We start from the raw sequence: 25,986 nt of genomic DNA on the forward strand, positions 1-25,986 counted from the left end.
CATTCATAATGTTATATTTGAGTAATAATAATAATAATAATAATAATAATAATAATAATAATAATAAATCATATCTCGGACTATGAGGTTTCTCAGGCACCCTTTTGAGTAGGCTACGTAACCAATCATCGTAAGTGATTAGCCTATACTAATAACTATTTAAATGTTTTAGAAACGACACAAGTCCCAAATATTAAGACTATCAGAGAGACACAAAAGCAATTAGACATTTTATTATTATCATTACGTTGTTGCTGATACTACTACTACTACTACTACTACTACTACTACTACTACTAATGAACGATTTTTGATAGATTTCAGAAGTATCAAGTTATTATTATTATTATTATTATTATTATTATTATTATTATTATTCTGATGATGATGAAGAAAAAGAGGAAGATCAAACCCGATGCTGGTGTACATTTAGTCTTCTTATTTATCCGGTATCTATCACTCAGCAATGGTTCAAGATCTTTATTGGCACACTTGTCATATTACAGCTTCAATGTAACAAACCCAAACTTGAAAAAGACACTAACGTTTCTCTGGGTTACATTTATTTCTTTATTAGCAAATATCACACATTTCAGTGATACAGTTCTGTCCGTCTGGTGGAGCGCAGCTCACACAAATAATCTCCACATATTAACATTAGCAAAGGTTTCTGACCAAACAACGTCACTGATACAAACTATATACATTTAAATACATACCACACTTCTCAAGTCGCTTACGATAAATAAAAAAATGGAATTAGTAAACACAAGTGAACGCATTGCCACATTTAGAAGATTTTGGACTTACTGTGTGCGTTCACAGAAATAGTGAAGGATATATTAGTTACAGCAAGTACCCTAACAGTTTTCAGACCATATAAGAGAGAAAGTGCACATCACTGGGGTGTATTGTGTGTCTCAGGAAAGTAAAGAGTCAATTCTGAAGGGGTGGTACCGGGCCTCCTGTGCAGTGTAAAGGGGGATGTGGGGATGTGGCAAATCCTGGAGGTGGCTCTGGAAATCAGGCACGCGTTTAGTTAAGTTCGAGGAGTCGCATCTGCCGCCTTGAGGCGCACGTGAGACTTCGGGGCTGAGATGGAATAACGGTACAGTGGCCAGTGGATAACTCATGACCAGCGGCATAAAGTGAGATACTGCAGGTAACATTAGCTCAGTGCTGCTAGAAACTCCTTCCTTTGACTCGTCCCGGCACCTGAATGGTTTACTGAGAATGCTGTCGATGGCGAATGAGCTCGAAAACTTGGTGCCGTTTCTGGTGTTCTCTTCGCGCACAGGCATGCTGGTGTCCCTAGCGAGCGTTTCCAAGTCCTTTAGAGGTTTGTTACTAATACGCTTCCTCCTGCGGCGGAAAACGCCGTCCGCAAAGGTGTACTCGCTGTGCGGGTTCAGCATCCAGTAGTTGTCCTTGCCCCAGGGGCGCGACGGATCCCGCAGCACTTTCAGAAAGCAGTCGTTCAGCGACAAGTTGTGCCGCACGGAGTTCCGCCAGCCGGTGTAGCTGCCGCGGAAAAAGGGGAATTTTTTCATCAAGTAGTCGTTTATCTCGGCCAGTGTGAGGCGGCCCGTGGCCGAGTCTCGAATGGCCATCGCGATGAGGGCGATGTACGAGTAGGGAGGCTTGGGCCTGCGTGTGTACGGCTTGACCGTGCCGCCGGAAACGCGCGCCGCGGGGGCCGGGCTGTTAGCCGCGCAGTCTCCGTCCGAGCCCAGCTCCTCTTCGGCGCACAGCGGAGAGTTCACTTCAGCCTCACCGAGCGGGTCCTTCTCCGAGATGCGAGGGGTGGAGAAAACTTCCAGCTTCATGTTTTTCTTGTTGCACTTCAGAGCGAGATGCTCAATAAACTAACACAATAATGTCCCTCGTCCTCTGCAGGAAAGTCCTCATGGGAGAACTGAGCGCTACTGCAGCAGCTTGTTAAATATAATAACCGCCGCAGGCCAACCTACAGGGGCGGGTCTTGTTTAAAACGTAATGAATTACGCCGTCTTCACCTGCTGTAAACGTGTGTGTGTGTGTGTGTGTGTGTGTGTGTGTGTGTGTGAGAGAGAGAGAGAGACAGAGTGATTAATTATTATAAACAGTGTTTGAAGATAGACTCCAATCAAGTAATTAATTTATTATAGGTGATAGAAACTAAAATGATACCAAATATTTGAGTTAAAAACATTTTAAGGTGGTTTAATACAGCAAAACAAAATATATGGCAAAAGGTTTAAATTCCTTTTAAGACTTCAAAGGGTTAATACCTCATTGTCTTGGATGAGGTAAAAACATTTGGCTTAGTGGTTAGCACATTCGCGTCACGCCTCCAGGGTTGCGGGTTTGATTCCTGCTATGGCCCTGTGTTTGCAGAGCTTGTATGTTCTCCTTGTGCCCTGGGGTTTTCCTCCAGGTACCCTGGTTTCCTCTACCAGTCCAAACACATGTATTGTAGGCTGATTGGCATGCCCAGAGTGTGTGATTGTGCCCTGTGATGGATTGGTACCCTGTCCAGGGTGTCTGCATGATACTTAAAGCATTTCCCCAAATTATTGTTTTTGTTTTTTGCGTATCCATTTTAAAATTATAGGGCCCCCTGGTGGTCTAGAGGCCCTAAGCAAATGCTTTTACCACCAAGAAAAGCCCCTGGATATGACATCTATCTCAGTTATGCATCTGGACACACTGGACGCAAGGTGGGAGTCCACTCTGCACAGGTCATCCCAAGCCATCCTTAGCTTATATACACTGTGTGTATGTATATATATGGCCAGAGACATATCTCCCTGCAGTTCTCACCTGGTTTCCCACTGAAACTTAGCATGGTTGAGTTTGGCGAGTATCTGGATTCGAGACCTCCTGGGGAAAACTAAGGTTGCTGCTGGACGTGGTGTTAGTGAGGCCAGCAGGCGGTGCTCACCCTGTGGTCTGTGTGGGGCGTAATGCCCCAGTATAGTGACGGGGACACTATACTGTAAAAACAGCACCGACTTTCGGATGAGACGTTAAACCGAGGTCCTGATTCTCTGTGGTCATTAAAAATCCCAAGACATTTATCTTAAAAGAGTAGGGGTATAACCCCGGTGTCCTGGCGAAATTCCCCCATTGGCCCTTCTCTATCATGGCCCCCTAATAATCTCCATCTCTGAACTGGCTACATCACTCTCTCCTCTGCACTAATAGCTGGTGTGTGGTGGGCGTCCTTGTGCACTATGGCTGCTGTCACTTCAACCAGATTTATGCTACACACTAGAGGTGGTTGAGGAGATTTCCCCCCGCCATACTATGCAAAGCACTTTGAGTGTCTAGAAAAGCGCTATATAAATGTAACTGTATGGAAGTGTGGAGGCACAGAGTTCAATCTTTTACTGGAGCTCAGGTTACTGTCTGTGTGGAGTTTCTGTGCATGTTCTCTGGTGCCGTGCCCATCCGGGTTCTTTGGTTTCCTCCCATCTCAAATATAAATTGCCCCTAGAAGTGAATCAGTCTGAGAATCAGTGTGTGAATGTATGTGCATGTTGCTCTGCAATGGACTGGCATCTCATTCAGTGTGTATTCCCACCTCACAACCAGTGTTCCCAGGATAAACTCCGGATCCACCGTGACCCTGATCAGAATAAAATGGTTACTAAAAGTAAGTGAGTGTGTTTATTAAGTTCTGGGTTCAGTCCTTTGGTTACTATAAGAAGTTTCTCATGTTTCTGGTTTGCATGGGTTTGCTTACATCTTTAAACTGCTCCTAGGTATGAAAGAGTGTGTTAATGGGGCCTTAATCAGGATTAAGAAGTTGCAAAAGATGAATGAATGATGTGTTCAGTCAGCAGTATTTATACTCAGTTAGTATTCAGTTACTATTTAAGTTCTATTAGACTATTAGAGTTTCGACTCTTTATGATCATGTCTAAAAAGAAGGTGTAGAACAGGGTTCCCAAAATTCTGAAGCCAAGCATAGTTTGATAAAGTCTACTGATGCAACTCACCAGTTATTTACGAGTTTTATGGGTGTTTGTTCGAGCAAGAAAAGCAGCAAGCTGGACTACTGCCATTCTGGGACCGGGGCACCCAGTATACTGTTAAATACAATAGGTCATCTTTTTAAAATCTTTTTTTAAAAGTTCTACTAACCCTCTTTTAGGAAATACTCTAGCCATAGGCTTCTGTATAGAACTTTTCAGGGTTCTCCTAGAAGGACCAACAAAACCATCCTGACTTTGTGATAAGTGTATGAGTAAATCATTGTGTCAATCTGAGGTGAGGAAATTCACTACTGCTGAGTAGAGATTGTTGACATATAAAAAAATGGGAAACCATCGATAAGACAACGGGCGTGTGTCAAAATGCACGTTTACCTTCCTGCAATGCTACGCAACATGTTATTGCAGAGTTTTAGTATGAAAATAGGAGTGCACAAAAACACTTCACCATGTAGTTTAATGCTTGCATATTTATTACTTGTTAGCATGAAAGTGCATAGAATTTGGGCATGCTTTTTTGGAAAGCGGCCATCGTGTACTTTGGATGGCTGCCAGACTGAAAAGCTATGCGTGCAGTTGAGAACACGTCTAAAGGGAGGAGCCATTCTCATGGTATAGGTGAGCAAAAGGTCACTGACAGGTCAGACAATTACTGTCTCTCTATTTAATCGCTTCAAAATGAATGACTTAGGAGTCTAGATCAGGGTAGGAGACTTCTGTTCTGTAGGGCAACATTACAGAGTTTAACACTATACATGATTTATGTCAGTAGCTAATTAGGTATGATTCTGAGTGTGTTAGAAGAGGAATCAACATGCCCTGGTTAGCCGGTAGCATTTCCACCTCACAACTCCAGGATCAGCTGAGCTCTGCGACTGTATGGAGTTTGGAAAGTTTACCCTGTGTCCATGTGGGATTCGTCTAGTTTCTCAAGTTTTCTTCCCATGCCCTAAAACATGCCAGTAGGTGAATTGGGTACACTAATTTGCCCCTAATCATGGACTGGCATCTCACTCAGGATGTATTCCCACCTCACGCCAAGTGTTCCTGGGATAGGCTGTGGATTCACCATGACCCTGGCCAGAATAAAGTGGTTCGAATAAGTGAATGCTTATATAAACACCTTAGACTCCTTCACTATCTTCAAATACAATCTACAGACCCTTATTTTCAACTTCAACAAGCACCAAATGTGATATAAAAATACCTGAAGCTTCTGCAATAGCATACCAACATGTTTGATAATAGCCCACTATGCTTGTCTTGTTCTTATTCACTCAGTCAATTCCAAATAGCTCTAAACTCCTCAGCAGTGTCCTAAATCATGGCATCGACCCTATAGACTGCATGGCCAGTAGGGTTTAAAAAAAAAAACATTTCTCACTCCTTACTAATTCTCTCTCAACTTTTGTTTATATCCTTTCCAAAGGTTATATACATACAGTAGGTGAGGTTGCTGTAAAAGGTCATGCAAAGTTAGTTGAGTTCCTCGCGTGACATGAGGCAAGTGATAATCATTAAAATGTCTTCAGTGCCACACCTACTGTACATGCAGCCTATTTTTTTCCATGTGAACCTATTTTCTTTAGCAGTGTGAATTTTACTAGGTTCATCGGGCAAGCAAACAAGCCTCTGCAACTTGTGGGTGCAACACACAATCAAAAGCACACAATAAAACCACAGAATCAGCCAGTGAACCCGCTGGGTGTTTTATAATCAAGGTGGAGGTATGAACTCATCTTTGTTTCATTAAAATCACCTTAATTTAATGACTGGCACTGGTTTATTTCATGATGCCAAGAGAGTTACCAAGTAAGTAGGAAGATTCTAAGTTTTTACAGGTTTTTAATTTTTTTTTCACTTTGTACAATCCAGTACTATTTTCTTTTCACATGAATCCACTTTCATTAGCGGTAGGAATTTTATCAGGTTTGTTAAGCAGGCGAACAAGTCTTGGCAACTTGTGGCTGTAACTCAGACACAGAGAGCCAATAAAAATAAACAGGGAAATTAGAGGTAGGAATAAAATATTATAACCAAATCAGCTCGTTTTGTAGTCAAGTTGGAGAGGGGAAAACACTCGAAGGGGAAAAAACACCATTTTTCTTTAATATAACTTATGACTTAAAACATGACATCTTGTCAGATGAAGATGAAAAAGTAGAAGGGAAGTCAATCTCACCAGATACACCTGTAACAGGAATGTACCAGCTATTGTGCACTAGATAGCCAGCTAGCTCATGGGCTATCAGTGAGTTTGGCTTTTTCGAGAGCTATTTCTGTACATGGAGGAAAAATAAAAAATTCGCTGCCTCAGGGACTGGACAGCTTGCATTCATTGGTATCAAAGAGTGCTTGAAGATAATGTGAGGCCATCTGCCCAAAAGTTGAAGTTGAACTGAAAGTGGACCTTTCAACAGAATAATGATCCTAAGCACACGAGCAAATCCACCAAGGAACGGCTCAGAAAGAAGAAATGTAGGGTTATGGAACGGCCGAGTCAAAGCCTGGATTTGAATCCCATTGAGATGTTGTGGGGGGATGTGAAACGTGCAGAACATGCAAGAAAACCCTCAAACATCTTACAACTGAAAGAATATTGCATGGACGAGTGGTCAAGAATTCCAGCAAGACTGGTGGACAAGTATACAGAACACCTACAAGAAGTTATTTCTGCTAAAGGAAGCAATACTAGCATCTGAGGCCTCTGAGGCACTGAGGCTTTTTCCACAGAAGAATATCACATCTATTGATATTTCTGTTGAATAAATGATTGAAAAAGCTCATTTTCCTTGTGGTTTTGTTCAAGTATCTCACCTTTATCAATAGGCACTGTTTTAAATATGATCAAATATTTGCTTGTCCAAATATGTCATAAAAGCCAACAATTTCCATGGGGTGTACTTTTTTTTTTTTTTTTTCCACGTGACTGTATATGCTGATCTGAGTGACACTACACCTCTGGACTACACATCCTAAAAGAACATTCAGTCCAGAACATTTATAAACAGTACACGTTCAGCTGTCAAACGCTCTTATAAACAATGCGACTTAGGATCTATTTCAGTCATTCCTTTCATGAATCATTCTGTAATAAATCACATCCTGATGTACAAAGCTGACCACATTTTGTTGAGCAATTACAATGCATCTGAATAATCCTGCCTGCATGCAAATGCCTCAGCTGCTTCTGATTTCCCCGCCATAACTAAAACAAATACAAATCTGGACATTTGGCCTGAAGAACAGCTCCAGACCACTTTAGTCATATTGAGTTTCTGCTCTGTGTTTAGTCATTTCCCTTCCCTTTCCCAAACAAAATGACTTCCAGCAGCCTAAACCCTCAATCAAACTTGACACTGACATTTAAAGCATGTCTCAACTGTACTTTTGAAAATGTATAAGCATGTTTAATGACTGACAAATGTAGTAAAGGAGGTACGTTACATGATATGAGTTGAGCTGAAATTTATAAGCCTGTAAATCTCAGATTAAATAAGAAACATAGATCTAACTGCACCACTTTGATTCTGGTATCTGGAGCCTGGTATCTCTTTACTCTGAGAACTTGTACAAACATCTGGTAGTGCAGTGAAAACGAATTGTACTGAATCCAGTTACATCTGTACAGGTAAGATTAACAGTTACTCATTTGGTGAACAGATTTATACCATCCTTTGTTATTTTCTGATGTTGGTATCCAGAACTTTGCTTTGTGTATGAGCTCTTATTCTACCTGTTTCTGGGGCAGAGGAACAAAACATCCAGCTTTTATAGCAAGGAGGATAGAATGGCATAGATTGCTTGTTCCACATGAAGAATCACAATGAGTATCTATTTTGTTGTGTGCTTTGCAACTCAAACATACATATTTTCTCTCATAGCCCACAAAGAGTATAATTTTACCAAAGAAAGCATGGTGTTTAGATTGTAGTTAGGCAATGGAGTGAATTGAGAATTTGTCAGTGATGGCTTTGGCATGGATGATCATGTTGTTCCCATCTTTTCAAACCACGCAAAAGCAACATTGCTTTTACACAATAATCTTCTATCCCAGGCATCTGTTCTTTTACTTTATTAAAGAGGACATTCAGGTGAAAAATAGGTGAAAACATTCCTATTAAGAGTCTTCTTTTTCCTAGTAACTCTTCCAGATAAGCTTCTTAAACAAACGTGTAACGAGACAGTGCATGCAAAATTCAACATCTGATCTTATCCAAGTGTGGCTGTTTGAGCCTGTATTATTTACTTCTGATTTGACCTTTTGGCATTTGGATGTGTCTGCCATGACAGCAGCCTTCACATTTCTGTCATGATGCCTATTTTGGGTTTGAGACATCAGTGCAGATTAAAATTAAGCAGCCATCATTTTTATTACATTGTAATTTTTTATTTTTCTTTAAAGTGATTTTTTTCCTTCTCTCTCTGGTTAAGTTTTTTATTTCTTATTTTAAAAAAAAAATACAACCTGGATGTAGAATGGGTGTGTGAATGTGTATGTGATTGTGCCCTGCGATGGATTGGCACCCTCTCCAAGGTGTACCCCGCCTTGTGCCCGATGCTCCCTGGGATAGGCTCCAGGTTCCCCGTGACCCTGAAGGAAGGATAAGCGGTATAGAAGATGGATGGATGGATGGAACCTGGATGTAATTTGTTTATATATGTATATGTAGTATTGCAGTCAACCCTTGAAATATGCTGATATACCCCAGCCAGCCACTTTAATAGAAACAGCTGTATATTGTGCACATTCTCCAGTCAGCCAATCACGTGGCAGCAGTGCAGTGCATAAAGTCTTGCAGATACAGGTCAAGAACCTCAGTTAGTGTTCACATCAAACATCAGAATGGAGGAAAAATATGATCTCAGCAACTTTGGCCGTGGCACGGTTGTTGGTGCCAGACAGCCTGTTTTGAGTATTTCAGAAATTGCTGATCTCCTGGGACTTTTACACACAACAGTCTATGGAGTTTATTCAAGATGGTAAAAATGCTCAGAAACACCTTGTTTATGAGAGAGGTCTGAGGAGAATGACCAAACTGGTTTTAATCGACAGGAAGGCTAGAGTAACTTAAATAACCACCCTTTACAACAGTGGTGAGCAGAAAAGTATCTCAGAACACACAACCTGCCAAAGCTTGAGGCAAATGGGCTGCAACAGCAGAAGACCACATCAGGTTCCACTCCTGTCAGCCAAAAACAGGGATCCGAGGCTAAATCTGAAGGATAGACTCACAGAAACTGGACAGTTGAAGATTGCAAAAATGCTACCTGGTCTTCTGACAGTCTTTAATTGTGTAGTTTTGTTGAGACACGCTACAGCCAATTACAGAGATCATATTCTTTCCCCAGTTGGATATTTTATGTGAAGCTCTTGACCTGTATCTGCATGATTTTATGCATTACACTTCTGCCACATGATTGGTTGATTGGATAATTGCATGAATGAGCAGGGGTACAGGTGTTCCTATTAAAGTGACTGGTGAGTATACAGCTAAGCTTAAAGCTGTGGAAAATATTTTGATTATGGAGTAACAAAACAAAACAACAAAACATTCTGGCCAACCGGCGGTGGGTGGTAATACAGCTTTGTTTGTGCGAGTCAGAGAAAGTTTTCCATTTAATTACATCCTTTATCCAAACACACACCTGCCCGAAATAGAGTTTCTGTGAGAGCTACTGCACCTGTTTTATGCGTGGCTAGGTTTATTACTCTTTATCGCTCTCTCTCAATAAATTCCTTAAACTTTTCCCAGCTTCCTGTTTGTTTGTAATATTTGTGTTCCTACTTTCGTATTTGATACGTGTTTGTGTATGTACAGTAAGTGTGTGTCTGTGTGTTTGATGGGAGACAGACATCTTGTGACACCCAACTCTGTATTTGTTAAAGATCCAAACTAAAATTATTGTACACTGTTGGATACTAGACATATTTTTCCACCAATAAGCCCAAAATAAAGATGGCTTGTTTACTGTTCCTTGAGTGCATTCGAGACTGGTAATTTTAGAAACTACAAAAAAAAAAAATATCATGTTAGCAGCGATGTAGTTGTAATGCAGTGAAACTGCACTGCACAACATTGTTTTCTCCACTCTAACACAAGATTCAACACCTCCTGTAATTATCCAACCACATAAAAAGTGCCCATATGGTTTCCAGCACTTGGCTTGTGATGTAGAAGTATTTTGTAGAGGATTTCATTTCTCCACATTAAACTATAAATCATTGTAGAGCTTATTTTCTAAAACGTAACACTCTAAAATGTTTCTTGGGACGGCTGTTATGTTATAGTTACGATAATAACTATTTGAAAGTCTGGCCTGTGTGTTTTAAAATATAACAAATGTAAAACAAATATATACAGTATATTAAAAATACTTGATTTCTTGAAGAATAGATTTGTACTATGCACAGTAGTGTCTATTTAATTACTGGCTATTTAATCACAATTAATGTCTATTTAATCACTTATACTTTAATGAAATACAACAATTTACGTTTATGTTAATGCAAAGATTCTTCTATTAAAGTATATTTTCGACAGATTAATTTTCATCTGATTTGAATCTCAGATTGGCGTAAAAAATAAGCTATGTAATATAATACATTTGGTTTTATTTCTTTTCTTTTCTTTTGTAAAAAATAATAAAAAATGGCCTAGATAGAATGATCGTGGTGTGTCATCTGGGACGTTCTTGTTATTGTTGATCTAAAATTGAACTACCAATTGAAATCCAGTTGAGTCTTTCAGTCTGGTATGCAAAGCATAGCTTTAGAACAATTCATGCTTAAGGTTTGGCTGTATGATAGAGCATTTAAAATTCCTCTTGCATGAGTACACACAGGTCAGTTTAAACCGTGTCTGTTAAAAACAAGTCTGTCCTCACTGTGTTCACCTGCACCACATTGAAAGTTCTTAGCTGATACATGCAGGAACAGAGGTCATGGAGAGGTTGTGTGTGTGTGTGTGTGTCTGTGTCTGTGTGAAAGGGAGAGAGATTCTGTACTAAGGAATGTCTTTGTGTGTGTTGCTATAATAGGCAGTCAGAGGATAGTCTATACAGTAGAAGTTATTAGACTCTACAGCTTCGACAATAGCTATAGCATGCAGCTTCAGACACTTTCTCACCCTTTATCTCAATTCCTCACACGCTATATCCACCTAGAATGCAGCTCCGAGAATAAAACATATTTTGGAAAATATCTGATGACCTTACTGGCTGATGAGACCCCACCTCCAATGAAATGACAGACAGCCCTGTCCCTTCACCAGATCCAAAAAGGTCATTTTAAAAAAATTACATCTAAATTACATTCATTACACCTATAGCTTTTAGTAAAAGAGACTGATTAAAAACTTTTATTATGTAGAAAAATACTTGATCCAATCAGGCAACCCTGAACAGCAAATGTCAACAGCTGCTCTGTAGCTTTTTGGGCTTTTTTTTTTTCTTCTTGTTTCAAAAGATGAAATCAGATCCACAGACTCATGCTTTTGACGTGCAGTGCTTCGCACGCCACACTCCACCCGGCAAATGCGTGCATTCTGGAGAATGAGACAACAATTAGGCCTACAGAAGCAAGTCTCAGTCAGACAGGCTCTGTCTCAAACCCCATAGTACCATACAAAACGATACCAAATTAGTACTTATGTATCTATATACTGAGAAGAATAAACAACCCTTCATGGGTTCTTCAAGGATAGTCAAGGTTTCCCTTAGCCTCCTAGAAAGGTTCTATTTGGGACCCTTGATCAAAGGGAAATTCTCAGTTGTTGGATTTTACATAGAACCTAAGGGTTCTGCCAGAGAGACAACTGAAGAACCTTTAAATCTTCTACATTTGTCTACATGTAGCCTTGATTCTGGAATCTTCTGAGTCAATTTTCAGAGTCTAATTTCTGTCAGCATTGTGCCACTAGAATCATGTATAGAATACAATCCTGTAACATTTTTGAGTCTCCACTTACTCCCCCCCTCCCATCCTCACCTCCTTCTACAGCGGGACAGTAGAGAGCATCCTGACCAGCTGTCTCACCATGTGGTACGGGAACTGCACGGCCTCCGATCGCAAGACCCTACAGCGAATTGTGAGAACAGTTGAAAAGATCATCGGGGTCTCTCTACCCACCATCGACACCTTCTTCAACAACCGCTGCATCCGCAAAGCCATCAGTATTTCGGGTGACCCCTCTCACACTTCTCATGGACTGTTCACTCTCCTGCCATCTGGCAGAAGGTACAGGAGCATCCGTGCCACCACCAGTAGACTCCGCAACAGTTTCTTCCCTGAAGCAGTCAGAATACTCAACGCCCTGCTGCGTCCCAACGCTCACCTGGGCTAGCCGAACACCTCACCCAGTATGAGTCATACCACTGGACATGCAGTGACCCAGTAAGACTCAGTACTACTGCACACCGCACTTTACATAGCTGCATCAATCACTTTATACTATGGAACTCGTTTTTTTCTGCCAGTATGACTGCTATACTTGTGCTGCTACATTACACAACAGCTTACAGTTTACAGTCCATGTTCTGTGGATCTATTGTCCTGTGTATTTACTGTCCTGTGTATGTATTGTCCTGTTCTGTGTATTTATTGTTTTTGCACTCGTCTCACACTGTTGTGTATTTTCACTTCATGTAGTCTTGCGTACATAAGTTCATTCCAATGTATACGAGCTATATAGAGAAAGGACAAGAAAAACCCACTTGACTTGACTTGATGTCCAAACACCCACCAGCACACACATATTCACACACTCTGTTCCACCTGGGGGCAATTTAGCATAGACAATCTGTATGTGAAACCTGTATGTGAAGAAACCAGAGAACCCAGAGGAAACCCACATGACCATGAGGAGAACATGGAAAACTCCACACAGAACCAGGTGTGAGGTGGAAATGCTACTCTCTGCTCCATCGAGACACCCAATCAGTGATGTTAAACATGGCAACTTCTGCATCAGTAGCTCCTGGTCTGCAGAAATGACCTACTCTGGAGTAGGAACTTAATTGGGTCTGGTTCTTCCGGTAGAAATGTGGATAAATTCCTGAAAAAGTTTCTGGGTTCTTAAAAACTTTTGTGGCAAATTTTGTGCTGCATTTTGCTCAACTTTAATGATGTACTATTTTGAAGTTGTCTTTTGTAATGTGTGGTTTTAGATGCAGCCTCTGTCCTTGACTAAATATTATTTGTACAGTAGCCTACCATTCTTTATAGGATATGCTTTATTTATATATGTCTCCTTGTATAACTGGTCATATTTCATCCAATAAAACAGATATTTTCTTTGAGAAAAACATTAAGCTACACATTAATGAAAGGTTTGTTAATTATTTATTTTTATTTACGACATAGGAACACACAGTTTACTTTGTCTAAGATTAATTATTAGTTAAGGACACTAATAAATATGCATTTTATTAAGTTAAATTACATTTTATATAATGCGTTTCACTGCAGCACTGGTGAATTCCCAATTCTGGTTGTTCAAATGGTGTTTCTATAACAGCAGGTGGGAGAGTAGTTCCGGCCGTAAGGTTTAATATGTTATCATTTCTGGTAACAACACAGGGCCTTGTATATTGGACACTCAACATCAAATTTAACATGTGTGTAATTGTTGGTATGGTGACATTTTCTGTGAGAATAATTTATTTAGCTTTTTTTTTTTTTTTTTTTTTTTGGAAGGAGTCTACAGTGTTAGCAGTATGTAATAGCCAGAGGCATGTTTTCTGACATGGGAAACCAACTTGCTTCACAGATGTTGCACAACTTTAAACGTAAGCTTTGTGACATGAAATAAAGTGATCTTAGTAGACCACAACTCCAGTCCTAGGGTGCTACTGCCTTGCATGGATTCAGCTTCCTCTGCTCCCAGCGCTCCTCGACAGCTTGATAATGAACTAAGAAGCCCTTCGTAAACATAATCAGGTGTGCTGAGAAGAAAGAAAACCTGAACCACTGCAAGGCAGCGAGTTCCTATGAGTTGAGAAAAACTGCCCAACCTTTCACATATCCATTTTAAATATATTAAGTTTTTGCAATCAATCTTTAATTAGTAATGTTATACTTGCTTATAAATAGTTTATTACTAAACTTTAAACGAACGTGTTACCCGTTTAAGGATTAAGGTCTAGGTTTAAGTTTTTCTTACAAGAAGATTGGCTGTTACATAAAGCTGATTCATAAGAAGGTAGTTAGGGACACTGGAGTGCTGGCAGATGTTGTTGTTGGTTATTACAATCTCTTATTGATCTGCTTTTAATCTTTCCTATTTGCCCAAATCATTAGGAGGAGGAAGTGAGACAGAAAAACAGGGGATTTACAGATGCAGTGAGCAGAAATTGGAGTAATATGTCCTCATAGCGTAATTCACCATCGATCCATCAACCCTGATTGCTCTTTTACGTTTTTGTTTTTTTTACTTGATTTGACAGTTCATTGGTCTTCATGATGTTTGAAAGAAAAATAATGATGTGGTCTGTGTGCTTTTCTTGCTATATTACCTCCCCAACAGAGTATTTAGACTGGTAGTATTCTTAGTCCATGTCCTAGTGAACCAGGATGTATTTATCAATAGAGAATTCAATATGTTCTCCAACAAAGTCTGAGGTCTCTTTATTTTTAAATCATGTGACACTTTAATTGCACACAGAACTCCATTCAACTAAAAGTGGCTTACGATGGCAACTGGTTGATCCAGAACTAATTTAGGAGTTGAAGAATTGTTGAAAACCTGTAGCTTTTTATTTGTACACGATCGTACATAAGTGCATTTCATAACGTTCATGACATATAACCCTAATTAAATACATTTCAGTTCCAGTTTGTAACACTACAGGTGGTAGAGCGGGTTGTACACTAATCACAGGGTTGGCATTTCGATTCCCGGGCCACGTGACTCCACATGCCGAAGTGTCCTTGGGCAAGACACTGAACCCCAAGTTGCTCCCGATGGCAAGTTAGCACCTTGCATGGCAGCTCTGCTACCATTGGTGTGTGAGTGTGTGTGAATGGGTGTATAAGGCACAGTGGAAAGCACTTTGGATAAAAGCACTACTGTATATAAGTTCACCATTTACCATAAAGAACAGTGAAAGGGGGGTGCATATTTGTGCAAGCTGCTACATGCATATATGTATGTATATAAGCAGTTATGTAATAAACTGAGACACTAATTAGTCTTTCTGTCAAATTCTGTAATACAAATGAACTGAAATTGAAAGCACATCTTCAAAAACTAAATTAAAAACATGGCAAATCAGATAACATCAAACACTCAGTACCACACAAAACACTGTGAGGAAAAAACATTAGAGACAATAAAGGCTGGCCAAGTTTAGTGTGTGTGTTGTTTACTTTGGTAGCAGGAGAATCGTGTCTGTTTCAGTTTAAAAAGATTTGATAAATGAATAAGCACACAGTAGTAGCACAGTGAATAGAGCATGAGAATTCATGCCCTAAACACTCAGCGGAATTGAAACCTCATTTAGCAAACGGGGAATTATACAGGTCTCCAGGTGAAACGCTTCATACATGTGAACTTCACCCTAACGTGACGTCCTGACTGCCTCTTCTTTCAGTAAATGAGAGGTAAGTATAAGGATAATCTAAAAGTGATGAACTCACAATAAATAAACAGGCCTGACAGTACAGATTTTGATACCTTATCTTTGTGGGTGTCTGTAGCTGCAGTCACAAAATGTTCAATCATTCTTGGAGTGTTGGGAAATCTCATCAGACTTTGGATTTTTCCCCTCAAACAATCTAGTGAAGAGACAAAACAATTTGAGTATGCCTGCTTCAAATCCAATGTTTTCAACTAGAAGGTTGAAATCACCTAATGTAACATAGATGTAATAATACCTAATGTAACTAATCACCTAATGTAACATAGATGTAATAATACCTAATGTAACTCATCACCTAATGTAACATAGATGTAATAATACCTAATGTAACTCATCACCTAATGTAACATAGATGTAATAATACCTAATGTAACTCATCACCTAATGGAACATAGATGTAATAATACCTAATGTAACTAATCACCTAATGTAACATAGATGTAATAATACCTAATGTAACTAATCACCTAATGTAACATAGATGTAATAATACCTAATGTAACTAATCACCTAATGTAACATAGATGTAATAATACCTAATGTAACTAATCACCTAATGTAACATAGGTGTAATAATACCTAATGTAACTCATCACCTAATGGAACATAGATGTAATAATACCTAATGTAACTAATCACCTAATGTAACATAGATGTAATAATACCTAATGTAACTAATCACCTAATGTAACATAGGTGTAATAATACCTAATGTAACTCATCACCTAATGTAACATAGGTGTAATAATACCTAATGTAACTCATCACCTAATGTAACATAGGTGTAATAATACCTAATGTAACTCATCACCTAATGTAACATAGGTGTAATAATACCTAATGTAACTCATCACCTAATGTAACATAGATGTAATAATACCTAATGTAACTCATCACCTAATGTAACATAGATGTAATAATACCTAATGTAAATAATCACCTAATGTAACATAGATGTAATAATACCTAATGTAACTCATCACCTAATGGAACATAGATGTAATAATACCTAATGTAACTAATCACCTAATGTAACATAGATGTAATAATACCTAATGTAACTAATCACCTAATGTAACATAGGTGTAATAATACCTAATGTAACTCATCACCTAATGTAACATAGGTGTAATAATACCTAATGTAACTCATCACCTAATGTAACATAGGTGTAATAATACCTAATGTAACTCATCACCTAATGTAACATAGGTGTAATAATACCTAATGTAACTCATCACCTAATGTAACATAGATGTAATAATACCTAATGTAAATAATCACCTAATGTAACATAGGTGTAATAATACCTAATGTAACTCATCACCTAATGTAACATAGGGGCGGCTGGTAGAGCGGGTCGTCCACTAATCGTAGAGTTGGCGGTTCGATTCCCGGCCCATGTGACTCCACATGCCGAAGTGTCCTTGGGCAAGTGACTGAACCCCAAGTTGCTCCTGATGGCAAGTTAGCGCCTTGCATGGCGGCTCTGCTACCATTGGTGTGTGTGTGTGTGTGTGTGTGTGTGTGTGTGTGTGTGTGTGTGAATGGGTGAATGAGACACAGTGTAAAGCGCTTTGGATAAAAGCACTATATAAGTGCGCCATTTACCATTAACCATTTACATAATTGTAAAAAAAAAAAAAAAAAAAAAAAAAAAAAAGCAACAAAGGATGTGTTTAGGAAGCAAATATACAGTAGCAGGTAAAAATAGTAAATTAATTTTAATGTAAAAAAAAAAAGGTTAGGTAAAGCTGGTTTAGTTTAGTTTAGATAGATATGTGAGTGTGTTTATCTAATTCCTTGTTTTGAAAATACAAGTTTAAAGTAAATCATCTTTTGTACATAGTGGTGTATCTTTATTGTCATTTATCTGACAGTCTACTTCACGATGTTGTGCAGATGTTGTGTTCAAAACCTCTTGAATTTAATATTAACCTTTCACCTTTAAACATCTGCCTGGCCTTAACCCGTTCTCACCATAATTACCACTTATCTGTATTTTCTCTATCCGAAAGTCTGTATTTGGATAAAGCGTTTTACCTCAACTACAGCAGGAAAAAGCAGCTCATCACTGCCTTCACAGGTCACACCTGAGTGAAGGGCCATGAATAATATTGTGGGACAAAAATTAAAGTATGTTTGGAAGGAAAAACATGCAGGACATTAAGTACTCTTAATCATATTTTAAAGATGACAAATGGCCTCTTGGTTCTGTCGGGGAAAGAAATAAACCCTGTTGACTAACTTGTTAAAATGTTGTGCAGGGGTATTCAGCTACAATATGAAAAGATCCACTTACATGAAGTTTCATGTTTACAATGGTCTAGACAAGCAACTAACACAACTGACAACACTTACCTTTCAACCAACAGTGACAATTCAAAGTGGTTATATTTGCTTGATGTTCCTTCTTTGGACTAACTTCACATGCTGTACTGATAAAAGACAACTCTTTTGAATTTGAAGGAGGTTATATATGCATGAAAACCTTCACCTTCTGAGCAAATGTCTTTCGCCCTGTAGCTACTTTCTGGTTTTCTGTGTTGCCTTCAGGTATACCACTAACATAATGATTAGAGGTTACATAATTAACATAAAGGTTAATGATTGGTTAAGCCACAAGAGAGGATTTGCAACAGAAGCCTCATTGTTTCATGTTTACTAGAACATGTTTATGGTTTATTTTTCATACATTTATGAACCGGTCCATGAGTCAGCTGACCACCATGATGTAGTGTTTTACTACAGGTTAAGTTACAGTGCAAATAGGAAATAGTCCCTTAGCAGAAGATTCTTCAGAACTCAAGTCTATTGTCTTGTTTGCTTTTAAGCATATTTAAATTGCTCTTACTTGCTTCAGTGCACTTTAAAATATGTGGGACAAACACAATGTGTTTATTCACATGGGCGTAAAACACGCTCTCGTATTTCTCTGTAAGTGCTCCTGATTGTCACGTGTATATCTTTGCAACTCACTGGATCAAATGTTGCTATAGCTTCACATATTAATATAAAACACTTCAGAGCTGAACACATTTGAATCCTTTGATGTTGCTAATGTTTTATATTAGACGCACACACACACACACACACACACACACACGCGACACAACACAAAGTTGTGATACTCTCCTGTGTAGCAGACGAGGCAGGCGGTTGGGGTTTTTGAATGGGCTCTTTTCTGTATCTGTGTTTTTACATAAACTAATCTTTGCTCAAATATTCAGTCTGCGCCTCAGGTCTTAAGGCATTTAAAAAGTGGCAGTTGTGAAAAGTATACACATGCAGGCAAGTACAGCAGGATCAAAGCCTGCAACACAATGCGCTAGATTTAGAATAAGGCCCTCTCTCGGCTTTGCTCCCATTGTCTTGCTCTTCTTCAGATGAAAGTTCTTTGAATTCCTGCGCAGTGTAAACCTTTCTTTGTTCAGCACGGGTTAACAGAAGATATACACTCTTAAACATTGCAACCCTGCACTGCTCTCTGTCTCTCGCTCGCTCTCTCTCTCTCTCTCTCTCTCTCTCTCGCTCTCCCTCTCCATTGCTATCAGTCTTTTTTCTTCTTTCTTTCATTTTTGTTTTTGTGGCTCAGTTCCATTCAGACAGACATACACAGCAGCATCAAACAGTCTTTAGGGTATCTTGGCTGTTCACTTCTAAGACAATCCGCCTGCAAACATCACTTTTCTTTTGCGTCTTTGCTCACCTTTCCTGTTTAAAGTGGTTGTCAGGCCCTGTCTGTGTTTGTGTTTGGGCGTACCCCAGGTGTGTTTGCTTTAAGATGCAAGGAAACATGTCATACACACACACACACACACACACACACATATTTATTAGAATCAAATTATGTGACACGTGATAACACAAAATATCAGTTATGCGTCACAACTAAGCACTGTGTAGCTATGGCTGCAATCTGTTTATTATCAGTGGAGGAAAACTCCTGAGTAAATGTGAGGTGAAGAGTTTGTAACCACAGTGTGAGGGTATATAGCTCTATTCTCATCAGAAAAAGCCAGAAACTTTATCAATCCAATTCAATTAGGCATTTGTAACACACCATATATTATGTTTTATCAGTTATTATGAACACTGTCTATGAGTATTGTATGTCATGTTTGTACTGACTAAAGCAAGTATAAATCCATGGTGTGCAGTGAACTAAAAACTCACAAGATAACAGATTAAAGGAGATTTTTATTTAATGGGCAATACAGTTTATATATTTTTATTATATGGGTAATACAAAAACTCCAAAATCAGAGCATAGACAGGTTTGTGTGTATGGAGAACTATAGTATGTTGATATATTCAGTTGTATTCAGTACTGTACAGTATATGTAGACAACAATGAGCCATTTTCTCTAATGCACATTTAAATATATCTGATAATATATCTGATTAGGTTATTAACACACATACACACATACACAGGCCTCTGATCTGACGTTACGACTCTTAGTTGTATCACTATCTTTAGGCGTAGGAGTTGTGTGCTGCAACACAGTACAGTTGAGGCGATAAGCTAATGAACCAGCAATCCTAAATAAATCCGACACAGTTTCAGCAGTGTGTCCCGGAGTACGACCATAAATTTACTTTAGCTTTAATTACACAATTCCATTCAGTTCAGATTAAAGTGAAATGGGACAATATAACACAATATTAGTATATTCTTTTACAACTGCCCAGTTCATGTAAACTTGATCATAACTTACAAAATAAACTTGCATTTTATATTCATTTCATATTCGTTTTCATCTTCCAATTGACCGAAAATTGTTACTAACAAAAACTATATGATCACTTTTCATATAGATCTGCAGTGCTCATCACTATGCAGTACCGGTCCATCTGTTTGACTCTTTTGTCATTTTTGCATTTAGCTTCCAGGGACTTTTGCTAATTTTTGTATACTCTGCTTTGTCCACACCTAGCCAGAGAGACAAATAGACTATTTAGCTGAACATAACAGTATTTCCTATTTAAATAAATAGAGTTGAAACATTATTAACCAGGTCACATGTTACCAAACCTGCTTGTGCACAGATATTATCTATTTCAAATACCCGCTTCTGTTTCTGTCCGACTAGCTAGCATTCTCTTGCCTTTTTATCTTCAACTGTGTGTGTGTGTGTGTGTGTGTGTGTGTGTGTGTGTGTGTGTGTGTGTGTGTGTGTACTTTTTATTTTATTTATTTATTTGACATTCTATTCAAACATTACTATTTTTACACATTGTCCATGGGTAGTTTCTGTGCATGATCTCCCTGCGTCTGTTTGTGTTTCCTTCAGGTTCTCTGATTTTTTGCCACTGTCCCAAAAACATGCCGGTTGGTGGATTGGCTACTCTTTATTGCCTAGATGTGAATCTGTGTGTGCATTGTGGCCTGCTATACACTGGACTTCCAGGTGGGGTGAATGTTCCTGGGATAGGCTCCAGATCTGCCACAACCCTGACCAGAATAAAATGGTTACTGAAGATGAATGAATGAATAATTTTGTCTTCTTTGTTCAAATTAATATAGAATATGTGGCTTAGTGTCACATGTACTGCAGTGCTTCAAAATTACCTATTGATTTTCTAAAACTGGTACATAAAGTGGGATGTAACAGCATTTATTTATTTATTTTCCTTTTAAAAACTGGCTTATTTCAAGCAGTTATCACATAATACAGCAATCTCTTTTAATTTAAAATCTTATTTTATTCTACTGTTTAAAAAACAAAAGAATCTGCTTTATGTTTTTCTAATCAGCAAATTAGTGAAATATTGATTCACTGTGTGAATCACCCTTATCTGGCATTTACAAAGAGTTTGTTTCATCTCTTTATTTCGTGTTGCTTTGTTGTAAATGGATTTACAAGGAGGTACGAATGAAAGATGGCAGTCGCTCCTCTCCGCTCATCATCTGTGTGAGCTTTACAAGTTTGCAGTAGCGCCTTAGGGTTATCTTCTTTGACGGTGTGTTTTAGGGTGTAAACACTGAAAAGCTTAACACGTGACAGCCGCGGAATGAATATTACACTAGTATGTTATGTCCAAACGTCTTCCCATCATAGATTTCTGGAGCAGTTTTCCATTTGGCCTAGATTCACAAGCGTTACTCATATACACTATAATTCGTTAATTAATTATTTTAAAGTAGATAATAGAGCAGTTCATGTTTATCTTAATCTTTCCCTTACACAAGAGAAATACATAATAATCACTTGCTTTGTCAATTATATAAAATTATACTTGATTGCTCTAATTTGAAATTGGAGACCAAACAAAATGAACCAAGTAGGGAAATAATCTACACTCCTGGAACTCTTAAATAAAAGAACAATCCTTGTTTTTTTAATAATTAAGAGCTCTGAACATTCAATAATGGTTATACAATTAACCTTTTCTTTTAGTGAATCATTCTATTGTAAGGTTCTACATAGAGAAGAAGAAGCTTTTCATTCTTCATTCATCTTCAGTAACGGCTGTATCTTAATCAGGGTTGCCATGAATTCAGAACCTATCCCAGAAAACATTCATTTACACACTCATTCACACCTAATAGCTATTTAGAGTAACCAATCCATCCAATCCATCTACTGGCATGTTTTTGGGAGGTAAGGGGAAACTGGAGAACCTGAAGGAATCCCACATGGACGCAAGGAGAATAAATGAAACTCTATGCAGACAGTAACCTGAGCTCAGAGTCTAACCAGGGACCCTGGAGCTGTGAGGAGGCAAACACAACCTGCTGAGCCAACCCTTAAAGGTTATAAACTTATTCCAAAAGAAAAAAAACCAAACATATTTTTATGCCAAAATAGATAAATGTTGCATTGGATACTTGATATCCTTGGAATGTAGACTCTAAATGTGATTAGAAAATAAATGAATAGAAGATAATCTATTATATTGGCTTTACACCACAGCACTGTTGAACTCTCAATTCTGATTGCTTGACTGATTAATTGTCTACGACAGCAATATGCCTGGACAATAGTTCTGACAAATCACAGGTTTTATATCGTGCTTGTTCCAACACATTATCATTTCTAATGTTTCTATAGTAATTTATTCAAGGACTTGTATGGCAGTGTCACTGAGGCATAACAGTCAGAGAATTGTCAGAGAATGAATATTTATATCTGGTATAAATGATAACAGGAAATAACTTTTTTTTATATTCCACAACATTAAATGTTACTGTAATCAATAATAATAAATAGAAAACAAGTGTTGGTAAAAAAAAAAAAGTTGTGGTACTGTATAAGTGGAGTAAAACATGCTGGTATATACGGTTATAGGAAAGTAATAAATGTTAATAAATAAACGTTATAGGAGCATAATACAGGAGTGCTAACATAAAGCTTTTGCCAATGCTAACACAGTTTTTATTTTATCAAAGAACGAAACATAATACTTTTCATACATTTAATGTTGTGGAACATCTGTGACACAAGTTCCTGTTATCACTTGCATTATATCTTTTTATAGTTATGTTCAGGGGTGGTGATTAGACGGGAGGTCTAATATCTATCAGTAGCTTGATAATGAAACTATTAGCATTGAACAATGCTTTATAACAAAAGGTCTCGTTGGCATAAGAAGATTGATGTGGGGCAAACTACTGCACACACACACACACACACACACACACACACACACACACACACACACACAGAGTTAAAGGAAGATAGACTGTCTGTCATTCCCTAATGGGTTTATGTTGTATTTCCTCTGAATACCAAACACGGTACCAAACAGAAAAGTTGTGACACTTTGTTCAAACCAAGGAGACACTAAACTTACAGTTCTGTCATCTGTATTGTTGTGTACTTTGAACTTTGATCAAAGCACACACTTACAATGTGTGCTTAGTCTATCTACGTTTAGGGCGTTTTCACAATTGGTCCAAATACTCGAGCCTGCACTCAGGACTGATTTGGGGCTTGTTTGGAGGAGAGGCTTATAACCGCAGCCACAATAACCATTATCTTAGTTTCATGAAAGTAGAAACAGGATATAATGTGAGAAGTTGAACCGATCACTTTACTCAGCATGCTGCATAGGCTGCATGCATCTACAGCCTGGGCTAGAACGAAATCAGTCCTAGTCTCTCTTCTCCATAGCATTCGGTGTATTTTTTTTTTTTTACCACAGGTCGTGGTGCTGTTGCACATAAGTCATCAACTTTAAGACATTTCTTAACAGCAAATTATCTGATGTGGATGCCAAGAAGGAGATCTTGAAGACAGGGGGCATATCCCTGCTAGCCAATTTATACCAGCATCCCTGGTTATGTTTAATGTTGTGGAAAACACACTTATGCGTTATTATAATTCCTTATTTAATTCTTCTGGACTATTTTTTACGCACATTAACACACACGAGACACTGGGAAAAATGGCCTTTTTACCAGGACAACAATAATCTGATTACTGACCTTATTCTGAATAAGACAATATTCTGATTAAGGTGTTTACACGAGTCGCTTTTAGAATACTCCTTTCGTGTACCCGTTTTACGTGTTATAGAACATAGATCGTTTAGCGGCACACGTCATTACGTCACCGCGCCACGCCGTCCGACGTCCCTCCAGAATTTCACGTATCGACATACAGGTGGTCTTCATTATGGGACCGTATACAGTTTCGGGCGTTTCATTTTTAATTTTACGAACGCTTCAAGTGCAGTGAATTATCTGTCGTGCTGTACGTGCAAATAGACGACTGCTTGAAGCCGTGAGCTGCGTCCCAAACCGCGTACTTACCGTCTATATAGTAGCCAAAATACGTGTATTTCACCTACTATATAGTGGTAATTATGCGGTTTCAGATGCAACCATGCTCTCTTGTTTGCCGTAAAACGGTTGAGCGCTGCCGTGTGTTTGTGTGTACGTGTCCTGTCGCAAAAATGCGGTGAAAACTCTCACACGACGTTAATAGTGTGATTAAGGTGTGTACACGTCTGTAACGCACGTCGATAACGCGACTAAAACAGGAATCCTCCACACGTCTTAATTCCGTTTGTGTTTACTTCGAGTGTGACTTTAATCGGATTAAGGTCATCGATAATCTCTGTTCACATGCTAGTTTCTTAATCAGAGTATCGTCTTAATCGGGTTAATATCGGAATATCGTTGTCCATATAAACGTACTGACTGTTGCACTGTTAGATCGTCTGTATTACTATGCGTTGCACTGTGGTTCTAGAGAAACGCCATTTCATTCCATTATAAATGTCGTTTATGGAAGGGATGACAATAAACTTAACTTAATAATCTACTTAACGTGCCAACTTGACTTGAACACACACAAATCCAGTACTATACCCAGAGCAGTGCTCATGCCACAGCTGTGTTATCAGCCTGCTGGCCAATAGGAGCCTCTGCTTCAGGTTTTTCCACTGATTCACCTCCGGCAAGTGAAACTTGCTCTCATTAATAAAGTTAAGCAGATGTAAATGTAACCATTAAGGATAAAGATAAACACACATATACACACATATATCTGCTCATAAACCTAAGCACATATCAAAATTTCAGAGTCAGGGTGATAAGACTTCAGGTGTTGTATTGATTTTGACTTGTGAATGCAATTTAAGGATTTATTACTGGCGGTAAAGTGATAAAGAGCTGGCCTTCTTGTTCTCGAGGACATTTATAAGTTAATCATTCTATTTTCCTACAGTATCTAAAATGGTGTGTCGTGGAAAGACGTCGATGTGTGAATGAGATGAAAATAATATTTTTTTTTGTAGAGATTGGCCTTTGGTACTCCCTTAACCATGCCCTTTCTTTCCTTATTATATTAGTGGATTGAACTTCTAATAATTAACAGTAATCAATAAACTTCCTAAACTATGTAATCTGTTCCTCTGTTCAATACTAAACACTAAACAACCTGTTCTTTATGCTAAAGGTTTTGGTCTATCAAAATCAATGATAAGGTTAGCATTAGGCTTTATTTGCTTCCTGATAAGCAGAACTTAATTATTAATATGTGTGCAAGATTTATTATTGATTTGACATGTTTAAGAGGTTTGCTGGACTGTGTAGTCATGGTGTAAGGATGTAGACTTCATCCAGTGGCAAAATACCTGAAACAGGACTCAGATGGCTTGTGATTTTGTGGTTAGGCTGGATAGACAGGATATAGACAGACAGAAGCAGCTTGTTTACTGATATCCTCCATGTTGGAGGATATCCTCCATGATATCCTCCATGTTTACAGTTAGTTTACAGTAGCACAGTTCAACAGGCTTATCTGTAAGGGAGGTCAGGATCCATGTGTGTGTGTGTGTGTGTGTGTGTGTGTGTGTGTGTGTGTGTGTGTGTGTGATGATAGAGGTTGAGTCAGTTTCTCAGTATGCGTTCAGG

At 38.5% G+C, this 25,986-nt stretch overlaps 1 protein-coding gene across 1 annotated transcript; it reads right to left on the minus strand.

Moving 5' to 3' along the window:
* Window positions 1-467: 467 nt before the first annotated feature.
* Window positions 468-2,945, minus strand: foxq1b (forkhead box Q1b). The gene has a single exon (XM_053614256.1). The coding sequence runs from the start codon at window positions 1,824-1,826 to the stop codon at window positions 921-923; it is 906 nt and encodes a 301-aa protein (XP_053470231.1). The 5' UTR covers window positions 1,827-2,945; the 3' UTR covers window positions 468-920.
* Between the last annotated feature and the right edge of the window lie 23,041 nt (window positions 2,946-25,986).

Source organism: Ictalurus furcatus, chromosome 25 (assembly GCF_023375685.1).
Source record: "Ictalurus furcatus strain D&B chromosome 25, Billie_1.0, whole genome shotgun sequence".
NCBI lineage: Eukaryota > Metazoa > Chordata > Actinopteri > Siluriformes > Ictaluridae > Ictalurus > Ictalurus furcatus.

What these genes read in the sequence shown, in the direction of transcription:
- foxq1b (XM_053614256.1), bottom strand. Translation starts at nt 1,826, where the DNA reads ATGAAGCTGGAAGTTTTCTCCACCCCTCGCATCTCGGAGAAGGACCCG.